The sequence below is a fragment of the Botryllus schlosseri genome, chromosome 7, assembly GCF_051294905.1.
Source record: "Botryllus schlosseri isolate E-star chromosome 7, Bs_hap1, whole genome shotgun sequence".
Lineage (NCBI taxonomy): Eukaryota > Metazoa > Chordata > Ascidiacea > Stolidobranchia > Styelidae > Botryllus > Botryllus schlosseri.
This window is the reverse complement of record NC_137242.1, coordinates 14,959,598-14,983,975: the sequence shown is the minus strand read 5'-3', so window position 1 is coordinate 14,983,975 and position 24,378 is coordinate 14,959,598. Positions and strand designations below refer to the sequence as shown.

General features: G+C 40.8%; 2 protein-coding genes across 2 annotated transcripts; one reads left to right on the top strand and one right to left on the bottom strand.

Annotated features, from left to right (window-relative positions):
* Positions 1-549: 549 nt before the first annotated feature.
* LOC145443281 (uncharacterized) lies at positions 550-8,209 on the bottom strand. Its single transcript, XM_080321272.1, has 7 exons — positions 8,023-8,209; positions 7,918-7,953; positions 5,052-5,197; positions 2,745-2,803; positions 2,619-2,676; positions 1,227-1,486; positions 550-884 (listed from the first exon to the last, which is right to left on the bottom strand). The coding sequence occupies exons 3-7, from the start codon at positions 5,164-5,166 to the stop codon at positions 687-689; spliced, it is 690 nt and encodes a 229-aa protein (XP_080177398.1). The 5' UTR covers positions 5,167-5,197; positions 7,918-7,953; positions 8,023-8,209; the 3' UTR covers positions 550-686.
* A 7,018-nt stretch (positions 8,210-15,227) lies between these two features.
* LOC145442402 (uncharacterized) lies at positions 15,228-22,245 on the top strand. The gene is made up of 4 exons (XM_080320306.1): positions 15,228-15,470; positions 17,895-18,057; positions 18,404-18,450; positions 21,636-22,245. The coding sequence occupies exons 1-4, from the start codon at positions 15,398-15,400 to the stop codon at positions 21,884-21,886; spliced, it is 534 nt and encodes a 177-aa protein (XP_080176432.1). The 5' UTR covers positions 15,228-15,397; the 3' UTR covers positions 21,887-22,245.
* The last annotated feature ends 2,133 nt before the right edge of the window (positions 22,246-24,378 follow it).

Genomic DNA, 24,378 nt, shown 5'->3' with positions numbered 1-24,378 from the left:
GACGAAAAAGGCTTTCGATCCCTGTCAGTCACAAACGGATCAAAAACATTTTCAACAAGGACTATGTTAGCATTTGCGGTCGGCGGTCATCATCATCAGAACACCCATTCCGTACCGATGATCGTTATCTACGTGCCATAACTGTTGAATCAACGACGATGTCGAGGGTTCCAACCTTGCCATATCATATAATAAGTCGACTTTATCGAGTGAATATCGTCTCTAGGTTCCTATGTTTTTTCGAAAGTGTTTACACAATTATCACGTAATTATGCAACATTTGTAAACAAAAACACATTTTTTTCCAAAAAGGCATTTAAAAAACACTGCTGCATAAAACAAAGTTTGTTACAACACTATTTGTTTAGATGCATCTGTAACCAACTTATTTCGTTTTCGTGACTAAACTAGGTTAGAACTTCTCTTCTCTTATATATCATCGTGACTCTTCTTGAACAGCATCTAATCACATTGTATCATCGCCATTACTATCAGTTTGTCCAAACTGAAAAATCTGGTATCTGCATCTTGCTTGAAGCAATCCGCAAACAAGTTGATAAAGCAATGTAATGACCCGCTATGCGATTAGCATAAACAATTAGGCATAACAGCATCTAAATCAGACATCAAACAAAGAGTTCACTCAAGAGTCTTCCCATTTGAGAGTCAGCCCGCATTGATGTTGATCAGCCAGGAAGCAGTTTTTCGCATAGTCCACCGAGAATTCTACAAGTTTTGTTCTCATCGAACATACCACCAACCAGTGACGCGATGTCTTTTTGTACATAAATCCCCACTTCCATACGAGCTGGTGTAAATGGTCTATTCGGAAACCACTTTGGATATGGAGCCCATTGGCCGTTGAATAGTCTGATTCTCCGTGCCTATTTATAAAAGAGTCCGCTTTCGTCAATTCGACTATATGCGTCAGCACCTAAGGGATGATAACTCGATAAGTCAACCGAGACGAAGCTTCAAGTTCATAATTCATATATGCAAATTGATCCCGTACTAAGCAATTCGATGTAAACCACTTAATGTATAAATATTTCTGAAAATACGCATATCTTATCTAGTTACTAACAAAATTTTAGATATAATTCTCAAATCCGAATTTGGCCGAAATCATCGATTTAGGTTTTCTCCAAACCAAATCAAATTAATCTCTGGCCTGCTGCGATATAATCTTCTGCAGCTGCCATTAATCCGTTACCTATAATGCATACCTGTGTGTCCACAGTCATTCCTGTCCATACGTGGTTGTAGTCATGCGCAATAGGAGTTTTGGAACGAATCAAGGTTACCACTTTCTGATAGTGGGCTTCGTCGTATATGTTGCCAAGGTGACCGCCGTATCCTGTGCATGCCGTTTCCGCGTCCGGTTTATTTACACCCTCATGCACCCGACATTGTGCGCCGATGGGGGTTTTCACCTCGTGCATAAGCAGAAAAAAACATTTCCTCTCGTAGATGAAATCACAGAACTCTGAATAAGAAATATAAACTGAAAATGCTAGCCTATACATATCTTGATATTGGTGGTCTATTATAATCACGTTCCACGATGCGCGGTAATTCGATTTATCGTTAGTTTTTTTCTAATTGCCCTGTGCATGTACTGTTCGTTAAAATTTAAAACTTACCCCAAATAAGTACATGACCGTTCTAAAGTTCGAAATTTGAATCAGAATTTGATAAATTGCCAGAACATGGTAAAATCCTACTGACGCTCGATTGGTTATCAATCTCGTAACATTCGGTTTGGTTTAAGCGACATTCTCACTGCATAGGTGACATCTTCTTTTCTAGCCTATCCCCGCGTCTAAGACTGATTGAAAGTTCATTGATTGTTAGCCAAAGTAATGATGACTTAATCAATAACAAAGTAACCAGGCCTACGCAGTGGTAAAAATCAAATATTTCGTCAGTTTGTATCTATCATAAAATTCATATTTTTCAGCAGGCTGTGTTACAAAAATCGATCGATAATAACCAGTAAAGCTAACCGGTTCGCTCATCTCTCAATTTCGTGAGGCGGTTCTATAGAACGGGTATATATGCAAAAGTATATAATTATAAATTGAAAGTCTAAAGTCATTTAATTTTTAACAACTCCCTGACCGTTGCGAAATTGGTTGGTTGGTTAGTTAGTGCTGTTAGAAGGCGATTTATTGCCCTTCAGCATTGTTTAACCCTCTGGAAACTGTTTGTCGTAAAATCATGTGGTACTATCAGTCAACATGTCAGAGTCTGCATACCATATTGAGCAATGCCCTCCATGACCCGAGTCGATGCGCTAGACAACTCAGAGCGAGACATGGAGTAACGTGACTAGTTTGTTAAGAATCGATTTTAAATTATGGATTTAGAGACCGATGAGCTTATAGTATTGGATTGGGACTCGCAACATGAGATGGCTACACGAGCTCTGCCCATAATCAATACTTAAATTATACATTGATATCGCGTGATTTCAGTCCAAATCAAACATGTTTCTGCAAGACCGTAACTAGCAATTTTAGATTCAGTGTGAATTTATAGGAAGTGAGTAAAATGTATTTGTGTTGCATGTAACCGTCAAACATATAACATTTACATCAATTGGTCGGATTACATACCAGGTGCGGTCACTTTTGCCAGACTGTCTGTTATATGTTTTCGAGCTGATGCCGAATTCTGAAAAAGCATCCATGTATTTACGTATGCTATCGTATGCTAAAATGAAAATAGTCTTTACACGCTACCTCACAATTCCCAACTCGGATCCATTTGCCATTAACGTACCGCCGAGCGCAGAAACCTCCTGAAATTCAGCGAGGAAAGGTTTTCGTTACTCGTTGTAGATATTGAAGAATGAAGATAGCCTATTTATTTTTATTGAGTGTGATCGCCACAGGAGCGAAGTCGTAGATTTGTATTTTGTTGTAATGGTATATATCCGAAGAGCTTCTTGGAGGTACAGAACTTTAATATACAATTGAGTACTATATTCATGTTGAAATGAACCCGAATATTTTCGGCTGACACTCGTCAGGGGTAACCGTCAGCAACTAGTAGAGAATTGGAATGAACATTGCATATCAACAATCGTATTACAAACTATGACGTCAGCAGAATTATGTTTCGAATGAGAGAGCTTTCAATGTACGATGTTTAGGCGTTGCACAAACTCCTTTCGCTGACAAGCGTGATGTCGAGCGATCAAAGGCCATAAATTCTGCCATCGGCAGATATCTGTTGGATCATCCGATTTGTGGGAATAAATATCGAGACGACAGATTTCGCGTCGTCGGTAAGGGCCGTTCACATTTCCATTTGTGTGCCCTGGAGTCGACTTTTATCAAAATACACCAACCAAAGTTCTGTCAAGAAAAGGAGTTCGTGGATCACCTAAGAATAGTACATTGAACGCTCTCTCATTCGAACTTTCATGCTGGTGATGTCATATTTTGTGATAAGATTGTTAATATTCAATGTTCTTTCTAATTCTCAACTAGTTGCTGACGATTACCCCTGACGAGACCAGCCGAAAATATACGGGTTGATTGCAATATGAATATACTATTCAATGGTAGATTTCTATATTCTGACAAAATAACTCGTGGAGGTGATCAAAGTAGTCGTCGTACGTACTTCGTAACAGTCGTAAGTAGCCTAGAAGTAGAAGTGAAGCCGTATAATCCTGCTCAAATAGAAGCAGAAAAACTATTTCCATGCGAGTATGACAGGACTTCAGTTTTGGATTCAAATAACAACTGTCAAGTAGAAGTGGCATTAGTCGAAAATCAAAACCGCTTGAGTAGGTTGCGGGTGGGTTGGAAAACATATGTGAGTAGTCCGAAGATATCTTGGGAACTGACCCCTTTTGCAAACGCGCGAGGCCGTCATAAGCAATGTTCCCTCTAATTTTCGACGAGTCTGCGCACACTCACCAACTCACTGCGCAAACCCTTGGAGAACAGTGAGTAACGACTAAATGAAAAGGTTTTTTGTGCACAACTTTGATTTTCTGTGCGCAGAGACCGTGTCAGCACTGTGCATTTGCGCTCGTGCGCAGCTTAGAGGGAACATTGGTTATAAATTGTACAGCAGCGATTCTTAACCGGAGTTCCATGGAACACCAGAGGTTTCGCGATCCAGACTCAGGCGTTCCGCAGGAGGCCAAGACACATCTCACTCATCATTGCTTGTGCACATTTTGGTGTCAGGCGTACGCAGACGGCGGAGATCGAAAACAAAATCCAGATGTTCTGAAATGCCTATTCTCGCTGCAATATTTATAAGCTCATTTGCTATTATTGATGTCACGATGTTGCTTTTCAACTAGGGTTGCATTTAAAACAAATTGTTGTTTAAAAAATGAGTTTTAAACAAAGGCCTCTACAAAAAACATAATTGTGTTTTCTCAAGTTGTATAATTGTGCCATAATTGTGTAAATACATGTTGTATGGGCCTACGGACGATTACCACCCGATATAGCCGACGTATACGATATGGAACCTTCGAAATAGTCGGTTCAACAGTTACAGTAGCTAACGTAGATATTTCGTCAAAGTAGCGATATTTACTCTATTTTTCAATATTGTCAATGTCAATCCACTATGACGTCACAGTTGAATATTCGAGACGTCATGACTTCAAAAAAACATGTTTCAAACAACGGCCTTGTTTTAAATATGTTTGTTTTAAATGCTACCCTAGTTTCATATCGACTAATACGATGTCACTTTACAAGGTGAAAGCCTCGCATTCCGGAACTGGTATCTTAAAGGGAACAGCAGATTTGCAATGAATATTCATTATGATGCTTTCGTTTTGTGTGCATCATATATTAATGGTGTCGTTCTTTCAGCAATCAGTTGATGCGCCGTTCATTTTCCGCAACAGAAATCTTCATTAATGTATTAGCCGTGTCTTGTAGTAAAAGTTTTTGGCTTGTCGATTAGTGTAAGTGTTCCGCGAGTAAATAGGCTAAAGGTTAAGAACCACTGCTCTACAATCTACCTCGTTATCCCATCCGGTGCCCATTGTCAATAGACAGTCATCTCACCTGGAGACCCAGAACCAACTCCATGTATTACAATCAAGCATATATATGCTCTGTGTAATGAATTGATCATCGTGTTTACTTGAATAGTTCGTCTCCCACGCTGACGTTGTTGCATCAATGAAATGAAGAAATTTGATTCATTTGTCCTGTTAAAGTAAAGTGTTATCATTGACGCATGATTCTACATTTAAGCTTGAATTCTTTATCAGATAGTTGCCAGTGCTGGTCGAAACATACAAATTAAATCGCAACAGCTCCAGTTTCATTGCGGTCTTCAGAATTACGAAACGTCACAAGGACATGATCCAGCTGTGCTTCCTCAACTCCCCTTACCTACGTCGATCTATGAACTTATGTAGTAATACATCAATAGCCGACCTATCCATTTTTTAATTTTATGGAGTTTAGGTTCGAAAATAGTAGAATTAGAAAACTATTACCAGTATCTGCGTATCGAATCTGTGTATCTCTGTATAACTATACACACCAGTGGTTCTCAACCTTTTGGGCCTAGCGGAACCCTATCATCATGGAAAATAGTTCGAGGCACCCAAACACTTCGAATATCCTGCTTGTTGGTTAGCGTAGTGGCACGTTCCACCGCTGCAACACTATATAGTCGCGTGTTCGATTTTGGTGTAGGTCAGCTTCGTATCCCTTGCTGAGTGTTGTAAGCTCCTCCCCGCCATCCCTCTGCGTAACTGATATATTACAACAAGTCTGGAGCAAAGTGGTCAGTGCTATAAGTTGGCATCTCAGGAATTATCGGTCCGGTGTAAAATAACCATAGATGTTGAACCCTGAACACTATCTAAACAACCACTATACCATGAGTGCAAGATATGGCAAGATAATGACTAAAAAATTAATCAATAAAAGGATATCAAGATATTATATCATTGTTCAACGCTATAGGTTCTGATGGGAGTGGCTATATAAAAAGATATAGAACATTTTGGCCAAACCTCGACATCCCGGCACATTTGCTCGGGTGACGACCCTCCGTTTAGTTATCACTTTACCAAATGCTAATATCTGTTGATGAGTCAATGGCGTGGGAGGCCTCGGTTTGATTCTCGGCAGTAGCGAGCTCAGAAGCGTCGGAGGTTTATCTGAGATCCTCTTGCCTTACGTCGCTGTGCTCACAGCGTCCTTACAAAAGACCCGATCAAAGATGAATTGCAGGAAGAGAATGGCTAGCGCGAGTAAGTATATGAAGAAAGATAAAGATCAAACACTGGTAAACTGGATACCATACTGAGAGGATGCCAGGTCGAGAGACCGTACTCGATCGTTTCGACTTCCTTATCTGTTCACTACATGGCATTGTGCATTGTCTGTTTTGACCAGTGGTTCCCAACCTTTTTCGGTGGCAGGGCCAAATTTAGAATTTCAGAGGACGGCCGGGGCCGCACGAATATCAAGGCAATGAAAGGAACCCAAAATAGTCACCAAAATATGAAAACTGGCATTGTTCCGATCATTCGCTTGACGCCATTGGCCATTGTGTTGCCGCGCCCCCATTGTTTAGAACAATCAACATTTGCTGGGTATTTCGGAGTAATTTTATTGCCCTGGCGAGATTTCAATTCGTATTTCTGGAATCAGTGCGACACTTCCTTTCGATAAACACCGACATATCAAATTATTCGGACGCTTGGGTCGCGAGCTATAGGACTACCAATTAAGCTGCTTTTTGCCGGCTAGGCAGTTTGCATCTCGGCGTATTCAATCGTGAGTCACTTGTTGCACATCTATCCGTAAATTAATTATCAATACCCAGGGCCGTAACAGCACTTCGTCAGCCCCCCCAAAAAACAACGTTTCTCGTGCCCCCTCCTATAGGGTGATAAACAGACCTTCGAAGCCCCCAGACCCCCTCAGGCTAGATGGCTGTTTACCGCTATTTATCATCTAAATATCTAAATCGGGTGTCCGTCTTAGGCAGCTTCTGTCGACTAGTCGCGCGCAGCGCGAAAATTTTCTATAATTGATGATTGAATCGGTCAATATAATCGGGAATAGCATATATATTGGTATCAATTGTTATCCTCTCTCTGCTCACGTAATCAGGTTGATCGGTTGAGCCGAGTGAGTTCTGTTTGAAAAGGTAGGACCACTCAATAATAATTAAACATCTTCGGGCGTATACCCGTTGGCAGGAACGAAACAGCACTTCGTCAGGCCCCCCAAAAGACTTAAGTCTTGAGCTCTAATAGGGTGATAAACCGACCCCCGTGCCGTTGTTCACTTCTGCCACGAAATCAGGATCTTCGTTTAGTGAGCCAGCGTGGAGCGCGAAAATTTTCGATAATTCAAAATAAAATAGGTCAATAAGATCGGGAATTGCATATATATTGCTATCAATTACTTATCCTCTCTGCTCACGTAATCAGATTTAGCGGTAGAGCTGAGTGATGTGTCTTGGAAACTGTAGGGCCCGTAAATAATAATTAAACGTATTCGGACGGGCGGACCCGTTGGTACGACTTCGTTGCATGATGTTATTTGTTATTTCGTGACCCCCTGTCTGCTATATCAAGAAATATAGAATCGCCCAAACATAATAAACTAAAAGATGCACACGATTTCAAATAGGTAGTATTTGACTGGCATATAATTCTTCCCTGCGGGATGGTAGCCTATTTGTCTCGTGACGTTCAGATTGCAAGACAGGAACATTCGGCGCCAGTCATTTAGGCGCCTATGGTCAATTATACCTATATGTATTTTCAATATACATAACGAAGTTTTCGGTCAGCGTAAGGGCAGTCCTTTTCGGCCAAGGTTTTCTCGCTGCCGATCGTGCAATCTTTCAATACGAATGTTATTGCCCGTTATGGATCCTAATATTAAATGGAATTACCATTTGTCTGATCCGCAATCCAGCGAGAAGTCCGAACTGTAAGTTTATCGCAGCCGCCTGTGTTATTAAATATGCCCGATATTGCTAGTACCTCCTGTTACAAACCTTGTGAAACTTTTTATAACTGCGCGGCTAGAAGGCACCAATCACCGTTTCCGGCATAGCGGTGCAGCAGATCCTTTTAGTAACGGGCTATTACTAACGTCGTTAGTCTGGTATTCCAATACACAATATATTTATACAGGTCGTACACCCTGCCAGGAAGCGGGGAATGACTCTCTCAAAGGAGAGGCTCACTTTACCGCCATGCACTATTAGCTCAGCTAGGTTTATTAAGGATGGCTTGACTATTTGCCTTGATTTCAATGAAGGAAAGTCTGTCACGAAATTTGTTCTTCAGTATGCACATGCAGAACATGCAGGAAAAAACTTGCTCACAAGTCACCACTGTCAGTGGAGTGGAAAAGCAAATGACTCTCCACACATTTTTCTTCATTGCTGGATGTGACTTTGTCATAATAGACCAGCTCAATGAACTATAGCCTATACCAGTGCCGTGCCACCTGCGTGACGGTTCGCACTCGTGCGAATGAAAAAATAGTTGCAGTTCGAATGACGAAGGTGGTGCAAATGGTGCGAATGAAAATCGTGAATCATTGTTAATTTTTCTGGCGTGGAATAGTTCAAATATACCTAATAGGAAATTCAAGGGCAGTGTAACTTTTGTAGTTGCGACATAATTGTAACTTGTTTAACTTACGACGCATCACGAATCGTAGCTCTCACAAGCCGTAACGAATTAATATTTTCGCCCTGTAAGTATTACGTAACCAAAAGCCTGGTTTGGAAGCTGCAGCTACACACACCATGTAGTAGTGGCAGACATGCAGTATATCAGCCCGTCTGAGCCTGTGACAGTCTGGAAAAATGACGTCAAATTGCATGACTTTCTGAGTTTTATCGCTAAACAATCATCATATTTTCGTAGTAACTGTTCGATTAGCGCGGGGCACGAGGATAGTATAGTAAATACCATCATTACAGACTCACATTTGCAAGTTACTGTAACGCAAATTTTTACCAGTTAATGGGTTATTAAAGTATGAACCGCAAAGGGTATAAGTTTGGGTCGACACGGTGTCAGAGTCTGTTAATATGTGGGCTACATGTAATATCTGTTGAATTTATTGCAAAAAAATCCTGCGATAGTTTTTACATGTCCAAGGTCACTGTGTTGGGTACTGTAGTCAATAAACGAGACTCGCAGGAATATGACTTGATCATGAGAATCTGCCGACCTTTGCTTTGAATTCATGATAAGATTTGTCCGAATATTTTTTTTTCTAGAAAACATGGGCGACGACCGTTGGGATGAACAAGCGTAGCGGTGTGCATGTGCAACGACCGAGTTTAGGCCTATAAGACACATTCAGTTCGAGGTCAACCTCTTCTTGGTCGGGGCACATGAAGACGTAAAGTTTTGGTCACTCACGATGAACTGGAAATATATTAATAATACTGAATTGTCTATAGATGTGATTGAAGCAATTCGCCTCTACGTTTAGTGCATTGACGGATTACTTCATTAGGATTTGATGTACAGATAAGGAACCAAATACTCATTGACTGTTAGAACTTTAAGAGTGGCTACTTCCGGTTCGTGAAAATTGTGCTAGTGCTGAATGATTACCCTGCTGTCACAAAAACATGAAAACAAGGATACTTGGGATTGGAGATAGTGTGAAAAGTTCAGGTCCGTGTGAGCATGAAGCTTTTTATAAGGTTCTATGCGTAAACGCGAACGTGAACCTAATGACGTCATGTGACGTCATATTTCTAATTCCAAATTCCAACCCTACATTTCAGTGAAGTGATAACCTATATTATTGTACGTACACGATACCTAGCGACGACTCGGGTCACATAATGCCACTATGCTGAAGTACATATTGACGTTTTAAACGTCACCAAATGCATCAACATGGGCAATGAAATGATATAATAATCCCATAAAATCAATATCTTCCGTCGTCTCGCCAAAAATTTCGACGAGTCAGGTCAAGTCAAGTCACTCGATTTTTGGAGGTGACTCGAGTCAAGTCGATTATTTGATGACTTGAAATTGACTCGTAAATTTTGCTTCGAGTCACGAGTCAATCCACATTTCTGAAATGTCAAGTAAAGTCATCTTTGCAAAGTGACTCGAGTCAAGTCAAGTCATACGAAACAACTGACTCGAGTCTGACTCCGTTTACTTGATACCTTGAAATTGACTCGTGAATTTTGCTCCGAGCACGAGCCACGAGGCAATCCACATTTCTGAAGCATCGAGACGAGTCAACCAAGTCATTTTTTTGCAAAGAGAAGCGAGTCAAGTCAAGTCATACGAAAATGTTTACTCGAGTCAAGCCATGACTCGAGTCTTCCCAACACTGATTGACACACAAAACGCGAACGTTCACATAATCCCTACTTGGTATGCCGAACTTTTTCGCCCAGCTCAGAATTGACGATTTAAAATTCAACAGAGAATAGCCGTATATGAGTATTGTATTGTTAACCATAGCTTTCCAAGTACATATTTACATGTAGCTCCATACTCGTATATCATCTTAGTAGATTGACTAGCTGGTACAGGAGAGAATATATTTCCTGCGTGCAAGAGTATGATTTTTGGGCTTAACAGACTGCTCTTTTGACAAGCAAAGATCTCGGACCCGGTAAAGTTCAGATTGATTGAATACCCAAGGACCACACGAGAGTTTTTCATATATAGTCAATTATTCTTTAGTTCTGCGCAGTATAAAAATCAATAAAGCTACGATTTATTTCCTACTGCGGGAAATATTGACATATTTGGGGGTAAATACAATAATTTAGGCTTGTGAAGGCTGTAGTATAGGGGAATAAGCATCTTCTAAACTAGAGTCAATCTGGAAAACTAATGTCATATTCGTAATCATCAACCTTAAAAACCCCAGAAAACACTTTTAGATGTTCTGCCAAGAACTTTTTTCATTTTGTGGACCTGTGTAATAAGTCGTTCCATTTGTCTGATTTCTATGAAACAAATAGGCATATACCATGTTACCATCCAATCATATGTGGAGGTTGTGAGAGGCGGGCGTGTAAGTAAAGTCTTTGGGGATCTCGTCAGTTGAATTTACGGTACGGATACAAAACTGTGATGGTTAGTGAAATCAATCAATCAATCAATGGACAGAGTATATTTTCATCTGCCCAATACAAAATTACACACACACAATGTACAATACTATATACAAGACACATGTAATGCACTATGTAATAAACAGATAGGGTTATGCCGAACGACCAACCAGTTGGGGTCACTTGAACTGGCATCCACCTCGACCTTAGAGCCCGATGTCACAGTCTTCTTCGATGTTATTCTTTCTTCGTCGGTTCTTTTTAGAAGCTATTCGTTGCTCTTTTTCTTCTCTTATCGGGTCTCCTTTTCTGGGATTTTTTGTCGCCGTAAGAACAACGACACGGGAGACGAGGAGCCCAGAATAACCTCCGACGGCCGGAATCGAACCTGAGCAGCCGGCTTGGATGGCGCCGACGCTCACCACTACATGCTATCTCTCACGTAGGCCTTCAAAAATATGTACACTGCAGTCGAAACTCACTCGTTACGTTCGTTAACACGGCCGTAAACTACTGTACAGTGTACAGTACATGCGTCAAGTTGCAACTGTCTTATTGTGATATGGTATTTTTTGAAAGAGGTCTTCCCAATTTTGGAGTGGCGTAACGAATTTCGGGGGCACAGAAACTACACAACGCCCGCTGGTCGCCAACCAGGTATCCAACGTCCTCTGCACCCTGCTACTTCCGACAAAAGTTGTCTGGTTCATTAAACAGTCGTTACATTGTCGCGTAGACGTTTGTGTTGATCTAATACATTGACATCCCGATATACGTTACATAGGCGGTAGGCCTACTGTATGTCAGAGTTAATCTTGTGCCAATTTTAGGACAGATACAATCAGTGAAAGCAATTGTACAATGTAATTTCTCTTCTGAATAATCTAACTTCGTTTTGGTACGATATGCGCTTAAAACATCATCGTCCTCGTTGTACTGCACATGCGTTTGAATGTGTGCTCACAAACTGTGCTCAATAAGTGTCACTGAATAATTCGTCTATTCATTGTTTGATTGATTGTTTGTATAGTAGTTGGAAACTCAATGTTGCATAACAGAGGATCGAGCGCTGGTAAAGATTTTCGATTGAATGCACCTTGCACCATAATGTCCTATATATATAGTGTGGACACAGAGAGACTGAACGGCTCACTGCATTTGTGTTACGTCATACTTTCCAGTTGATCAAAGGCAACTTAACGGCCATTTTTGACCGGCTTGCCGAGTGCAAAAATCGATAAAACAGGTATCAATGGAAGGCTGCTCCTGTACTGATTACGAAAATATAAAATTTATTCTGCTCAAGGTCCTGGAACCCCCAAATTCAGCCTCGAAATTTGCATTGTGATCGAGTTTGGCCTTGTGACGCAACAGTACTGTCTGGCTCTTTCTTCTCAGCTTCACTCTCGTTTTGCCAGAGAGAATTGTTACGTTACAATTAGGGTTACCATACGTTTTTTTAGTCATCCAACTAGCAATGCGAAGAGAAAAACGGTATTTTGAGCTCTGAGCGGTAAGATGACCTTTTTTTAGTCAACCGATCACAAAGTGGTAACCGGTTTTTGAGAAATCTTCTCCGGTTTTTGCAAGTCTCAGATTTCTAAAAAAGTGTCCTCTTTTTAGATTTCCAAAATATGGTAAGCCTAGTTACAATGCCAAAACTCGATCACAATGCAAATTTCAAGGCTGTTTTGGAGGGTTTCAGGACCATGAACAGAATAAAATTCAAATTTTCGTAATCAGTATAGCAGCAGCTTTCCATTGATACCCATTTTGTTTAATTTAGCGCTCAGCAAGCCGGTTAAAAATGGCCGTAAATTTGCCTTTGGTCAAATGAAAAGTATGACGTAACCCAAATGCAGTGAGCCGTTCAGTCTGGCTGTGTCCACAGTCCACACCATATAGGACACTATGCTTGCACCATCGCGAATCACGTGACAAAATATTCATAAATGTGATTTTGGTTCACACACATACAGAGAGAGAGAGAGAGAGAGAGAGAGAGAGAGAGAGAGAGAGAGAGAGAGAGAGAGAGAGAGAGAGAGAGAGAGAGAGAGAGAGAGAGAGAGAGAGAGAGAGAGAGAGAGAGAGAGAGAGAAGAGAGAGAGTACGCTATTAATTTACCGATTTTCACAAACAGTTTTCAATAGTCCATAGCCCCCACGCTTACTTTCAGCGCCCCCAAGAGCCCAATTTGCAGCTCTATCGCGCCCCATCGAGATCGCAAACGTCCCCAGGGTCGCTTGCGCCCACTTATGGATCGACACAGTCACACGCGCTGGTCGATAATAATACTATGCGATGCAATGACAGATCTCGGTCATAGATCCCGCTCTATTAAAAGTGACGGTTTCTGGTTTCTGGCTGGTTCATCGTAGTTGACATGGAGTATACGGCGTCGTGCATATGCAAGCAAGTACGTTATACATGTACAATGTACAGATGTAGTAGGCTAACATAATCATTACATGTATATTGAACAAATATCTTGGGCGTAGTAGGGAATGGTATAGGCTAACTATATAAGCCAACCCATTACAAGTTGACTGTTTACTCTTTCCTCCGTTGTTATCAAATAATGGAATGTTGAGCGTATTATTATATTCCAAAATCATTTCACGTAGCTGCAGTGAGAAAGAATTAGGTGGAGAAGTGCGTCCAAAATACTAAATTCGAAGTAGCTACCTCAAAATATTTCGAAATCGCAGTTGATGTTGAAGCAGCGGTAATGGCTGATTCCAACTTGTACACTGAAATTGAGAAAAACGATGTTAAAAGTTGAAAGGATGTTTTTACGCGAAGCATTCGAGTTGTGACGTGTTTTTCAATCCTCCCTGCTTATCAGATTATGCGTGCGGTGCCGTGATAAACGTTAGCAGCAAGAAATAGCCCCAATGAGAAAGCTTCGGGGTGCCCTGGAATAAACTAACAGCGCTGCGAATATTTATGACGTAAACAGGACGAAAACAACTTGCGGGCCGGAACCAGACATTGCCGACCGGAAAAGAAAGAAAAAGTCATTAATACGTAGTGAATTTCTTGTTTACGACAGATGCACTTTTCGCCAAGCTACGCAATAATAAATCCAATGAAATAGATAAGTTTGAATTGAAAAGTAATCCAGGCTCCATCGTGTCACAAGAGCGGTATCGTAGGATCGAATCCACTTGCACGCTGTGTATCAATCCGTCAGTTCAGATATCCATTGAATAATGCTCAACTCAAATTCTCCACCCGTGATATCTTGAACAATGAAGTAAATGATCGCAGTACGAGCATTCCATTGTCATACCTGCGGGTTACCGCTTTCAACATTTGCATATATTGTGAAGCCTGTCACTCTTGGATTATTATTAGGGCAAGTTTTTGCAACTTTTTTTCACAGCGTCCAGCAGCTTCCTAAATACTCGGCAGATATGTAGAATGCTGTTTTAAGCTGTTTGAAGGAATCTTATAGTGCAACTTTTTGCAACTTTTGTCCAATTTCTTTCATGCAACTTCTTGCAACATTTTGCAACTTTTTCGATTTTCATGAAAGTATTTTCGATTATGGCGAAATTAACGGCCAAATTCGACTGCAATGCCGTAAATCAGCACGCTCTCACGGGTATTACGGGAGCTGAGCCGGAAAGTTGACCTTTTTTTAGGCAATCAGGAGTGGAACTGGGAGGTTGACTTTTTTTTAGAAATAAATGCAACTTTTTACTGCAACTTTTGTCAAAAATAAATGCAACTTTCCACGGATTTAACTGCAACGAAAACTTGTCCTAATTATTATCTTTCCGCCTGCGGTGATGGAATCTACACTATATGCTGCGTATAGTATACTGTTAATAAAGCAACTGCCTGGGTCGTGATATATTAGTTATTAATATCGATTATATATTTCCTTCAATGCAGCTTTATTCCCTGCGGCTCCAGACATCCCGCTTCGTAGACAATGGGCTAGTGAGCATTTAGCAATTAACATATCAGATAAATCGTCTCTGGGCTATTATGTATTATCGCTTCCGTGGTCAGGAGTAGGCGGTTGCTGGTAGGCCTATACGGTAAATACTCAGGTATAGGCCTACGTTCTTAAGACCTTGCTTTCAGTTGGCGGTTGTGATATATTGAGCCAGGTAGGTGTATCAAATTAGTTATCCCTGATCCGTATGCAAGACCCGCTTTAGACAGATATACGACAGTCGTCGTCGGCCGGTTTGCTGAGTCAATTTGTATGAGGATTGAAATATTTCCTAGATAAACTTTTCTATCGTTTTATTTGTATATTATAAAGGTGCTGGAATAATTAGGACTTTTGGATCATACCATGGATAAACATGTTCAATGCTGTCGTAGCCTGTTTGGACTGGAGAGCACGCGAATGGACTTGTGTGACGAAGGTAATCGTAGATTTCACCGATGCTATGTTGGGAGGATATTTGCAATACTAAGATGGACGTATTTGTTCACAAAGAAGTGGACAGCGTGCACACCCCGATATTGGGATATGTATATGAATCTATACGCAGACTGTAGCAGTTATTAAGATTATCATTACCACATATCCCTACATTTACGCCAAGGGTCAACGACGCGCGGCCCGCTAGGTCATATTTTGCGGCCGCGATCTGATTTGAGATTGTAGCAGTGGTTCTCAAACCATTTCACCTATCGGCACCCTTTGAAAATGAAAAATAGCTCGCGGCACACTAGCACAGTGGCCACAGGAGCCGTTTGAGGCCACATAATATTTGGAAAATTGTAGAATTAGTGAAAGTTTAGTTATATTCGTTTTGTTATTCGCACATAAATATATTCATTATGATCGAAATATACGTAGGCTACTTACAGGATATCATCCGACTCTAATGAGACGCAGAGGTACGTATGGAGCTGCAATGTACAAGTCGGAAATGCGAGGTGGAAACGGCGGATATTTTCCTCTGGCTAAGACTACTTACGGCTAACAGCAAGTAAAATAATATAATAATAATAAAACCTAAAATCCCGATCACACAGTGGATGCGGGGATTAGATGATTGAGTTTCTACTGGAGGCCACCCGCAGTTCAAGTTCAATTATAGTTCCAAGAAACCGGCGGGCGGGAAAATTTGTCAACTGGTATAATATGATCAATTTTACTTCTCAATTCTCAAATTCGTCGCCTGTAACATGACGTTGCGCTGCGAGCCTACATTTAAAGGTAGTGCCGGCGTGCTACCTAACAGTCACGTCACAATGTGGATGGGCATTTTTGTAATTCGAATTTGCAAACGCGAACATCACTTCCCAGTCTTCCAAAGCAGTTCATTTCACGCCGGTGATTAAAAAGACAATGAGGACTTGAAAACTGCATTTTCACACAGGCGCCGTCGTGTCTGCTCTTCTCTGTTATCAATCAACGTATTGTACAAAACTGAATTCAGCTTTCAAGACGCGCGATATGTCTGTTAAAGCGAATTAGCAGCAATTTTGATTTATCATATACGTACAAACTTCACATCGAGCTTGTTTTAGATTATTATATTGATCGTTTGCCATAGACTAGAATTATTTTGCGCATAATGTCAAAATTTCGAAGAAATCTCTCGCGGCACACTTGCGAGACATAAATGGCACACAGGTTGAGAATCACTGTGTTAGAAGAAGGCTATAAAGCATTTTGAAATGGGTGATTTTACATCACACGGATATTCATTATTGTGCTTCCGTATTCATGTTATATCTAGTGGCGAGATAGCGCAGTAGTATAATCCGCGGCTGCAACACCAATGGGTGCGGGTTCGAGTCCGACCGAGGTCGACTTCCGTAGTACGATACCCAAGTGTTGGAGGATTACCTAGGCTCGCCACCTCATCCGCGTCAGTGGTGTCTTACAAAAGCCGTGCCGTGCCATGGGCCGTGCTATAACTTCGGCAGTTACGGAAAATAAGTAGAATATCGGTCTGGCGTAAATGAACATAGTAGTCGACAAACACCATGAATACCCGTATTCCGTATTTACCGACTAGAAGCGCGGCCTACTTCTAGGCTTTTTTAAGACACCGCTTATACGGATCTCGTGGCGAGGAGGAGCCTGAATAAACCTCCGACATATAGGTAGGAATTCTGGAGTCGAACTCAGCCGGATTTGAACCATTTGTGCCCATTTCTGCCCATTTTTGTCGCAGCTGTGAAACATATACGCTATCTAGCCACTGTTGTTGTCGCTGTTTCAAAATAAGCTATTCGCGTGCGACCAACACCACTATTCCTCACTAACTGAAGCGGCTTTGGCGGCGGCAACAGCATTCCATCGAGGGAGAATCAACTGATATGAATGGGCATTTGGGCTTATTGCCTTGACGTGCAGTGGCCCATACACTGCCAAGACTTTGAAAGCGACTTAGAGGGCTTCCTCACAAAACCAAGCTTTCGGAGGAGATATAGTTTTTTTTTAGCTTGTCACTAGCCCAAATATCGATTCCTTGGTCGTTGACAAGCGTGGTCCTGGTCAGGTATAGTGCGCAGCTCATTTATGACGATGATGTTTCGTGTTGTATTTGTACTTCTTTAATCAAATATTAATCCTTCTCTGGTAACTATGCCCATCGCCCATGTTAGCACAGTGTTTAAAGTTTTAAAAACGTGGTAGCTAAACTGTGTGGCCTCTTTTGTTCTGATATTGCACTCTTGCGGCCTGTGGCCTCTACGAATTCTTAAAAGTGCCTTTGACCCGCTTTGGGTGGGTGAACCCTGATCTACAGAGTGTCGGTACTGACAATTTGGCATCTACGAAACTTGTCAATGCGTAACCATCCATTCCTAATAATTCTGAATTATAGCGACAACACCCAAGGAATCGCTATCCAACTACAGTTTGGACGAGCATTCGCTGTCCAACTACAGCTTGGATGAGTATTCGATATCCACCTACAGTCTCGATGAAGATACTAGCAGCAAGGTGGATTTAGACAAGGCGATTGAGCACAGCTCTGAAGCTGAAAGGTTTGTTATAATATTGATTACTTGCCATTGAGGCGTGTATAACACGACGTGCGATGAAACCAAGAGGTTTTTTTATTACTTTGAAATCCAATTTAACAAGGTTCTCGAGTTATTCTGTGGTATTTCGACACATGCAATTTCGCACGTAGGTATTCCGACATGCAAGGTTTGCTTTATGTACACGTTTCGAAGGTATTATTACAAATGTCACTAAATATCGGTATTATTCGTGATCACTAAAGTGGATCGATTATTATCGGTTTTGACGAAGCGAACTTAGGTTTCAGGAGTCTAATAGAAGATGTATCATTATTGTACATTTACTAATGGTGCATTTTGATTTCAGGAATGCATTTGCCGACGATCCGAATTTCGGTTACACATCAGTCAGTGGTGAGTTTCAATTTCATTATCGTAATAAAATAGGCTATATGTGTGCCGATCAATATCCGTCTAAATGTGAAGCTGCGATAACGGTATAATGTACTATCGATATTTGGACAGGGCACCATCGACTTGATCAGTGCTTATCAACCTTTATGAGCTCCATTCCCACTTTTATTTTAAATTTCATTCGCACCAGCCAGTCGGAATTTATTACACAAAAAGAAAACGAAGAAGCTTATCACTTTTTATTCGAAGAGCATCTTGGAGGTACAGAGCTTCATTAATTTACATTCAGAGTATCGTATTGATTAAACAAGTACTGAAATCACTGCGGTAGAAAAATCAAAGATATCGCACTGCCGTTGTTCTCAAGGTGTTCGTTGCTTTTTTTCCGGGAGTATCGTGCAGTGATTCCCATCGAATCTTAAAGGGCGAACACAAGAACAATATTCACTCGTAACCATATCCCTTTTCCACTAAATCGACATGTTACGTCATCGCGATGTTACTGTGTTCGCATTTAGAACGCACAAATAAGTGAAACCGCACTTGAATCGTAGCATCAATCTTGCGACCAGCGCCTTTGATTCATTTTCTGACAAAATTCGAAAATATGTTTGACACCGAACTGAGATATATTAGGCGATTGGAGGTAACGGTGGGCCTTAAAACAGTGATGCATCGTTATACAAACTCACACAATCCGAGTAATTGATGACGGTTATTTATGAATAATGCTTAGGTTTCATTCACTTACTACACTTCTCAACACATATTTTTAGGCAGACAACGTAAGAGTGGTTTTGGGGGTTCTGGAGGACACTGATTCCGAATATGACCTTAGTTTTTTTCAAATTGGCTCTATTTTTGGAGAAAATCCATGGGGCTATTTTGACTGAAATCTCATATTTTCGCTGTATGGGCTGGATAAAAAATCGGCTCAGTCGTACCATAAAGTTCAGAAATTCAATCTACTTGTTATTTTGACACGCTGAAGACTGTTTTAAATCAAAATACATCAGCATAATTATATTTCGGGGTATTAGGTTTATCACAATTGGAGACTTTCACCGCTACCGACAGTTTTTTAGAATTGTTCGAAACGACAAAAGTTACGGACTCACTGTACCAGATATCCTATTGAGTTAATTGAATTATCCAGATCCACGTCAGAAAAGTGAGAAATATGGACAATTTTCATTCGCACTCATCCGGGATTTTCATTCGCACTACGCTTGTCATTCGCCCTGAAATTTTGTCCATTCGCACAATAAGTGCGAACCGTCACACAGGTTGAAAAGAACTGAAATGACATGATTATTCCGTTAAATCTGTGGCTCTCAACCAGGGTTCTATGAACCAGTCTCAGGAGTTCCGCTGTAGCTGAAGACACACACTCGAACCAAACATATGATTCGTGATAACACGCCTTGGCTTAACCACCATTGACTGCATCAAGAAAGTGCAGTATTTTCCTTTTCAATATGTTTCGATACAGGCCTACTCACAACTGCGAGTACTTCAGCCTTGTCCACAGCCATCGAACACCACGACCATCGAGGAATTTTATTAAATTTTAATGTGCCTACTAACCTTGACTAAATATATTTTGCTTACAGCCTTTTGTGATAGGCTACCTCTTCACCGGATTTTGCATATAATTATACCCCATTACATTTGTACGACTGTAAATTATTCTATGGGAGTTTTAGCGCGCATAAGCAAATTTCAAACTATTGTCACTGGATCGTTGCTACAAATAGCCTAGTGGAATAGCCCTGTGCTAGATTTTCGTTTTCGTGACTCAGCAAAAATGTAGAGATTTTCCGATGACTTGCATGTCGGGCTCCCCAGGTTATTAAAGGTTCAGAATCCAATCACCAATCACGATTAAACTGGCTGTGAAGCAGATCAAACAAATTCTTCAAATTCACTGAAACCAATGATAAATTGGAGTCAACATACCAGCCGTTAGGGTCCGACAAATGCAGGCAACTCCCCACACCAGTGGTTCTCAACCTTTTTGTCTTCGCGGACCCTTTTTGGACTGTCACAGACCTCCGCGGATCCCCTCAAGTTATCGTTCAAAATGAGCTGAATTATTGAGCAATCGTAATCTGTCTTGTGCATATATGAATTAAGGGCTAGTAATAAACAGCCACAAAATGACTTTTCTTGAAAATAACACCACGCTATGTGTAGAAATTGAGTAGACTTTTATTATTTCAAAGGGAATTGTTCAGCTGGAAATACACGTCTTCGATTTGATATGAACGAGTGCCGAAAATCCATTTCCACGAAGATAGGTGGTGGCGAATGTAATATTAACGCGTAACGCTTCCGACGATAGCTTTTGGTGTGAGTTTTTAATGAACATATCACGTCCAGCCTAGTCATTTCTATCTAGCATATCATTTTGAAGATATCTAGTCGTTATATTACAGGAGAAAATTAATTTTTGCAGCGAGTTTTCAATTCCTTCATTGACACAGATTAGAACAAAATTCGGGAATTTCTATTTCAAACCACTGTTTCCTAATTTGCCGAGACTGACAACTCCAAATTCAAAATGTTTTGTAAACATTTCGAAGTCACCCTGTTTGACCTTGCTATCTCCAACATTTCATTTCTCCACAAACCCCAACAAAACATCTCTAATAATGAATATGTTTGCATTGGCAGGCTATTGGCAATGTAACAATTAAACTGAGTTTGCACAGTCGGATATTTCATCTCGGACGACAATTTTTATGATGTGAGTCCCAAAGGTTTTAGCAATTACGAAGCGAAACAGTCTCATGCTTTCTCTAATTACAAAATATACAAATTCGGTTATAAATCATTTTACAACTTTAGAGGTTTCGCGGACCCCCTGAAAATACTTCGCGGACCCCCGGCTGAGAACCACTGCTCCACACTATATCACATTCAATTGTAACCCGCAGCTGCTTTCGGGTAAATTGACTCGGAACCCTTTCGCTGTAGAATATTAAGCAGTTATGCGATCTCGAATGTCAAGATCCGATACCTAGGTTAACTTAGTATGACACTGTTGCCCTGCGCCGATATTATACGAACAAACACATCCTATATCACTGCCGACAGTTTATTCCCTAAAAAGTGGAGCTGCTACGCCCATTTAACTGAATGTGCGATTAGTTAACCTACTGTATTTATTTCGTTCTTCACAGAATTACAACGTATGACGGCGATCGGATCCAGCACGCCTATTCGCCATGAAAAGACATCCACGAAAGTAGCTAGAATTGCAGAATTAGCGATGCGGATGGAAGAGTCGGTAGTCAGTACCGAGCTCAGACTTGCTGAAATGGGATCGCGGCATCGGGAACGAGCGAACTTATTGGATGAGTTGATGCGATATGAAACAGCTCAATTGATCCTTTTGGCCAAGCTGTCGCGATTGAAAATTGCGCTAGTCTAGAGGTAAAGCCTCGATAGCCGACTAACCTTCCGAATATAGTCTTAAATGTATTTTCAGTTCGTTCTATTTTACACTCCTTTCTTTGAGGCGAATACACGCTTTGACAATCTAATCAAAGGTGTGCTGTTTATTAGGGAGCGTGGATTCTTCGGTTACCCTGCCGGTCGTATGTAAGTCGGCTTATTTCAAAATTTCACGGTTCCTTCGTCACGACGAACACAAAATGTATGATTTCATTACAAATTGGCGTAATTATAGAAAATGATACAGTAGCTATTTCATCCAGTGGTCTATGACAATTTCACTGAATGTCACTGAATACTATCAAACGATTGTTATTATAGTAATAACCAGAACTTACACATAATGCAATTTGAACACTTGAGTTGCTTTAAATCAGGAGTCCCAATCTCAAATGTGCTCGCGGGCCAATTTCCTAGGTTTTCATGACGCCGCGGGCCGCAGCATTGATAATAGGGGTTTTCAATGTATTGCCAAGGCCTTTTTTGTCGGGACCTTGTAGACTGCCATTCCACACATATCTTGAAAATGTGATGTACTATCATAATATTCACGCTTGACACGAAAAAATCACATTTTTAAATATTTGAATATAATTGTTGTTTTACTTGGCATAGCTTGTCGAAATAGTGAGATACAGACACAATGCAATGGGACAAATATTCATGAGACATCGTAAAAGCTGTCGCGTTACAATTTTGCAGCTAGCAGACATTTGACATGTCACAATTATAGGTAGAATATTTTAGAATTTAACCAGGATTGAGCTGATATCAGAGTATTTGAGCAGTGTAGCCCAATCCAGGTTTCGGGCATAGGCCTCTCCTAATAACTAGGCTCATGTTATTGCCAACGTAAACTTAGATCAGCGTTAGGTAAATAATAACATAAATATGAAATTAATTTGTCATAAAGAAATATCCAACCGCGTAACAGGGAACTGGAGTTACAGCTGTCCAGCGTCAATAATCTGTAATAATGGTCAGATTATATTTTTATCTGAACAGAACAAGACTCACACAATGTACAATGCGATATGACACAATGCAATGTAATGAACAGATAAGAGGATGCCGAACGACCAGCGCCCGATGTCACAGTTCTTTCTTCGATATATGTCTTTATTCCGCGGCTCTTTGCTGCTCTTTCCATTCCTTCCATTCCAAGTGCGCTCTTTCATCGGGTCACTTTTCTGTTTCTTTTTGTCGCCGTAAGGACAGTGACGCGGGGTATAAGGAGTCCAGAATAATCTCCGTCGCGGAATCGAACCCAGGCCGCCCGGGCGCTTATCGTCACCACTACGCATTCGTGTATCACTTTGTTACTCACCACCTTTAATCGGCGATAATAACACGGTTAGGAAGATCCAAGATCTAATCAACAGAATGGCAATGGTTGCCATACCGACCTGCCTGTATCGAAATCAGCTACGCTACGCAACGATCTTTTGATAGATTATTACTTGAGGGCGATTTTTGTGGCGAGATAGCGTAGTGGTATAATCCGCGGATGCAGCACGAATTGGTGCGCATTCGAGTCCGACCGAGGACCAATTCAGAATTCCTATACCTAAGTGTTGGAGGCTCTAGGCACCTCCTCGCCACCTCATCCGCGTAATCTGTGTCTTACAAAAAGCCTACAAGTGGGCCGTGCTATAAGTCGGCAGTTACGGAAAAAATGAAGACTATCGGCCTGGTGTAAATGACCATAGTAGTCGACAAACACCATAAATACCACAAAACAAACCAACAAAGGGCGGTTTTTATTTGACATGTCAAAATAAGTAAAAATTTTGTCAAAATTGTAGCGTTAGGTCAAAACACTGTCAAAATTGTTTACAAAGTCAAAAGTTTTTAGACCCCTGCATTTCAATTGTATCGTGGATTTCGCACTGTCGGTGAACTTATCATTTTATATTTTACACGCGGGCCGCGTGTATGAGACCCCGCTTTAAATGGTATCACAGCAACATTTTTGGGTTGGTAATTCCAACACTGATTCCATTTCGATACAACCAGATATATTCAAACTATACATCATATACTTAAATTGCTAATACAACAAGCCAGTCAATTCAATTGAACATTTATTCCTCAGCCATTCCATAATCACACCAATCCTTATTATGCGCTAGTATATTGTTAGTACGATATTACTTAGTTCTTTCTGTCAAAATATTTGAGGCCAGTCGCATGCCAACGCGAACATCTAAATTTCCGAGGTTCACTCACAGAACGCGAACGTGAACCTCATGTTTACACCATCCCTATAGCTGGAGCCCTCGAAATCGTCATCTGTTCAACAGTTTTGACATGTTAATATAGATCATTGGTACGGAATGAGTGTTCTGATAATGATCACCACCGACCGAAAAAATGCTGCGTAACGATGTCCCGGTTAAAGTTATTTTTGGTCTGTTTAATGACTGTGGTCGGAAGACTTTCTACATTTACCAATAATTTCAATATTCA